The sequence below is a fragment of the Salmo salar genome, chromosome ssa28 (assembly GCF_905237065.1).
Source record: "Salmo salar chromosome ssa28, Ssal_v3.1, whole genome shotgun sequence".
NCBI lineage: Eukaryota > Metazoa > Chordata > Actinopteri > Salmoniformes > Salmonidae > Salmo > Salmo salar.
This window is the reverse complement of record NC_059469.1, coordinates 11,394,036-11,399,261: the sequence shown is the minus strand read 5'-3', so window position 1 is coordinate 11,399,261 and position 5,226 is coordinate 11,394,036. Positions and strand designations below refer to the sequence as shown.

At 41.9% G+C, this 5,226-nt stretch overlaps 1 protein-coding gene across 1 annotated transcript; it reads right to left on the bottom strand.

Annotated features, from left to right (window-relative positions):
- Positions 1-3,295: 3,295 nt before the first annotated feature.
- On the bottom strand, positions 3,296-4,560 carry LOC106589234 (urotensin-2 receptor). The gene has a single exon (XM_014178958.2). The coding sequence runs from the start codon at positions 4,416-4,418 to the stop codon at positions 3,324-3,326; it is 1,095 nt and encodes a 364-aa protein (XP_014034433.1). The 5' UTR covers positions 4,419-4,560; the 3' UTR covers positions 3,296-3,323.
- Positions 4,561-5,226: the final 666 nt, after the last annotated feature.

Genomic DNA, 5,226 nt, shown 5'->3' with positions numbered 1-5,226 from the left:
CTGTATCTATAGTTCTTAATATAATTGTTATGTATTTTGTCAACGTTTATGATGAGTAATTTAGTAAATTCACCGGAAGTTTTGGGTGGGAATGCTAGTTCTGAACATCACATGCTAATGTAAAAAGCAGTTTTTTTTATATAAATATGAACTTGATTGAACAACACATGCATGTATTGTATAACATAATGTCCTAGGAGTGCCATCTGATGAAGATCATCAAAGGTTAGTGCTGCATTTAGCTGTGGTTTGGGTTTTTGTGACATATATGCTTGCTTTGAAAATGGCTTTTTGATTATTTTTGGCTGGGTACTCTCCTGACATAATCTAATGTTTTGCTTTCGCTGTAAAGCCTTTTTGAAATCGGACAATGTGGTTGGATTAACGAGAGTCTTATCTTTCAAATGGTGTAAAATAGTCATATGTTTGAGAAATTGAAGTTATAGCATTTTTAAGGTTTTTGTATTTCGTGCCACGCTCTACCATTGGATATTGGTGAGGCGTTCCGCTAGCGGAATGTCTGTCCTCAACAGGTTAAGAAGACATTCTTATTTTCAATGACGGCCTAGGAACGGTGGCCGTCAAACTTCCATCTATTTCTATCCATGAACAGAGATACAATACATCTTTGTTCAGGGGCAGAACGACAGATTTTTACCTTGTCAGCTCGGGGATTCGTTTTTGCAACCTTCCGGTTACTAGTCCAACGCTCTAACCACCTGCCTTACATTGCACTCCACGAGGAGCCTGCGTGGCAGGCTGACTACCTGTTACGCGAGGGCAGCAAGAAGCCAGGGTAAGTTGCTAGCTAGCATTAAACTTATCTTATAAAAAAACTATCAATCTTAACATAATCACTAGTTAACTACACATGGTTGATGATATTACTAGTTTATTTAGCGTGTCCTGCGTTGCATATAATCGATGCGGTGCCTGTTAATTTCTCATTGAATCACAGCCTACTTCGACAAACGGGTGATGATTTAACAAGCGCATTTGCGAAAAAAGCACTGTCGTTGCACCAATGTACCTAACCATAAACATCAATGCCTTTCTTTAAAATCAATACACAAGTATATATTTTTAAACCTGCATATTTAGTTAATATTGCCTGCTAACATGAATTTCTTATAACTAGGGAAATTGTGTCACTTCTCTTGCATTTCATGCAAGCAGTCAGGGTATATGCATCAGTTTGGGCCGCCTAGCTCATTGCGAACTGTGTGAAGTCCATTTATTCCTAACAAAGGCCGTAATTAATTATGACATAACATTGAAGGTTGTACAATGTAACAGCAATATTTAGACTTAGGGATGCCATCCGTTAGATATAATACAGAACGGTTCCGTATTTCACTGAAAGAATAAATGTTTTGTTTTCGAAATGATAGTTTCCGGATTCGACCATTTTAATGACCAAAGGCTCGTATTTCTGTGTGTTATTATGTTATAATTAAGTCTATGATTTGATAGAGCAGTCTGACTGAGCGATGGTAGGCACCAGCAGGCTCGTAAGCATTCATTCAAACAGCACTTTCGTGCGTTTGCCAGCAGCTCTTCGCAAAGCTTCAAGCATTGTGCTGTTTATGACTTCAAGCCAATCAACTCCCGAGATTAGGCTGGTGTAACCGATGTGAAATGGCTAGCTAGTTAGCGGGGTGCGTGCTAATAGCGTTTCAAACGTCACTCGCTCTGAGACTTGGAGTAGTTGTTCCCCTTGCTCTGCATGGGTAACGTTGCTTTGAGGGTGGCTGTTGTCGATGTGTTCCTGGTTCGAGCCCAGGTAGGAGCGAGGAGAGGGATGGAAGCTATACTGTTACACTGGCAATACTAAAATGCCTATAAGAACATCCAATAGTCAAAGGTATATGAAATATAAATCGTATAGAGAGAAATAGTCTTATAATTCTTATAATAACTACAATCTAAATCTTCTTACCTGGGAATATTGAAGACTCATGTTAAACGGAACCACCAGCTTTCATATGTTCTCATGTTCTGAGCAAGGAACTTAAATGTTAGCTTTTTTACATGGCACATATTGCACTTTTACTTTCTTCTCCAACACTTTGTTTTTGCATTATTTAAACCAAATTGAACATGTTTCATTATTTATTTGAGGCTAAATTGATTTTATTGATGTATTATATTAAGTTAAAATAAGTGTTCATTCAGTATTGTTGTAATTGTCATTATTACAAATAAATAAATAAAATAAAAATCGGCCGATTAATCGGCATCTGCTTTTTTTTGGTTCCTCCAATAATTGGTATCGGCGTTGAAAAATCATAATCGGTTGACCTCTAATCTTAATCACCGTTATAGACTCTACATAAAACATGAGGGCTGATTTAGCGATTGTTCATTAGCCGCCAAGAGGACAGCACAACCGGAACAGAAATTCTTGTACAAAATAACAAATAGATTATTTTATCTGTATCACACTAATGATATTGATCCAGTCTGATCAATTCTGGATCACACACTGATAGGGTTCCATTGATGATCAATGAAACACTGATATATGATCAGGATTAAGGAGAATTGTGGTGACTTTGTCACTTGTAGAAGGCCCGATGTAAACAAACCAAGCTAATAGCAGAGATTTCAGCACCATGGCCAGCGGTCACACTGGTGTTCCAAAGTTCCAACAGTCAGCACCACATGACAGTAGATAGCGACCATCACTCAGGTACTTGTACTGAAGTAACTCTGCACTTGGAGGAGAAAGACAGGAAGGCCTACAGTTTCCTCACCTCAGTGCAAATGAAGGACAGGAAAGTATATTTTTGACTATTGAGAACCCATTCTTCTCAGCCAGACGGTGACAAACCAGGACAGAGGGAAGAGATGCTTTTACTGTGTAACTTTCACATCTGTCTGCTATATTTTCCACCTCCATGGTGGATCTTCCTCCCACCTGCTGTGGTATTCAGTGAAAGTATTTATTAGAGTCTACCTGCCAATCACTGTAGCCAGGGATGCTAAACACTGAAAGACAGCAGGTGGGAGTCAGGTAGATTATACAAGTGTAGTAGAATATAGCACAGGAGACTCTGAGTCAAACACTAGTAAAACCAGTTTCTCCTCCACACACTTCATCGCTCTGCCATGAATTGAAACTAGTCCTGATTGACCTGTCCACTGTCAAGTCATATCTAACTTGAGGGATAGGAAGAAGGAAGGATAATACAAGAATAATATACCCAGCCATATGACAATGTTTAATATCTTAGCAAACTACTTTTGTGCATTTGACAGTTGCGTAAAAGGGATAATGATTACCTGTTGCAGTTCCAAAATCACTCTCTCTTTGCACGGGCTCACTGTCCCTGCAGAGTCCCCATCACCAGCGTCTCGGAGTTAAACTCAAACTGATTCGAGGAGGATGCCGACTTCCCGCAGGAATACAAGCTGGGCGTGCGCTGCTTAAAAGACGAGGTGTAGCGGTAGAAACTCTTGTGTCTGTTCTTCAGGTATTCCCTGTAGTTCTTGGTGAGGAGGGTGTATAGGAAGGGGTTAATGCAGCTGTTGCTGTAGGTGAGACAGGCCACCAGGTAGTTAATACAGGTGTGTGTGTGAGATGCCAGGCTTAACGGTTTGTGCTGGTACAACGGGAACAGTTGCCATATCCAGAACGGCAGGAAACACGCCCAGAACACCAGAACTATAGTGAAAATCATTACCAATACTTTCTGCTTCGGGGAGCGCTTGTTCCTTTTGTTGATGACCGAGTTCTTCTGGGACTCTAAATAAGTCCGGGCTAACTTCGTATACAAATAGCCGATAATCAACCCAGGTGCCATGATGCTCGTGCCAAACAAAACGGTCAGGTAGATCTTATACGCCCGGGGCGCCCATGTGGGCGCGCACATCCTCTTCACCCCCCCGTTGGGCGCGCTCTTGGTGGTCTCTGTGACCATGACCATCATGGGTAAGGTGAGGACCAGGGAGAGCAGCCATACCCCCCAGGCCAGAGCTTTGCGGTAGCTCTTCGAGCGCCGTACCGTGTCAAGGGGCTTGGTGACGGCCAGGTAGCGCTCCGTGCACATCACAGTGAGGGTAAATATGCTGGCGTGCATGGTGAGCAGGTCCAGGCTGAGGAGGATGCGGCATCCCACATCTCCGAAGTACCAGTCCTTGAGGAAGTAGGTGCACACCACGAACGGGATTGTGGAGAGGTACAAGAGGTCCGCTAGCGCTAGGTTAATGATGGAGATGTACATGGAGGTGGCGAAGCGGATAGAATGACACATCACTACTAGAGTGTACACATTCCCCGACACGCCGACTATGTAGACGACCGACAACAAGGTCCCGAAAGTGGAGGTGATAACCAGCTCGTCCACGCTGCTCCCGGAGCCGCTGTTTGGAGCTGGCGGACTGACATTATGGTTAACAGTCTTGTTGTGGTTCATCCCTCTGTCTGTGTGGAGCCTCTCTGGTGTCGTTCCGTTTTTGTTCCGATGTATTGTTTATGGCGAAGAAGAACTAAAAGATGCAGCTAGGGTTAGTTGGTCACTGGTCAGTGAAGCGCACCAGTGCAGGTTGTGTGTTGACTTTAGCGATATCTGTCTGCGCGCGCTGCCGCTGCTCTTCTCCGCTTCTCCTGACGTCAGTCACTGAACTCTTCCCCAGTCACACTCTCATGGATCTTGCATAACATATACAAACATAACACTATATATAGTACATTATATTTAATTAATTCTGAATTTATTCATGAACTCATTAATTTTGAGCTGTGACAAAATAAGTAATATGCCAAACAAGAGGGACTGAGAGAAATAAGAAGGTGCGTTTCTTACATAAATAATTTACTTTGCCTGCAAAAAAATTAACGAAGATTGAGTATGGATTTCCTACAGATTAATATGTTAATTTGGAAATGGTAGAATTCCCGTTATTGCAAGGAAAGAGAGCGGGACACATTTACGCACGTACATTCGGGGTAATTATTAACAGTGACTTGTCTCGATCGTTAATTTGATATCCAGGGTGTCTCTTTACTGAAGATCAGGCTGGCAAACTTAGTAATAGAATCTCATAAAAAGGGTATTGTGATATTCATCTTTCTCACCTGGACCTACACACGCGTAGGTATTAGGAAAAATCAAACGTCCCTGCTTCTGGCACAACAAAAAAAAACTTTCGATTTAATGCCCTTGTATAATCTAAGAGGTGAAAATATATTTTCCATTTCCTCAAAAACGTTTAGACTAATGA

Coding starts and splice junctions, on each gene's coding strand:
- LOC106589234 (XM_014178958.2), bottom strand. CDS start 4,418: ATGAACCACAACAAGACTGTTAACCATAATGTCAGTCCGCCAGCTCCA.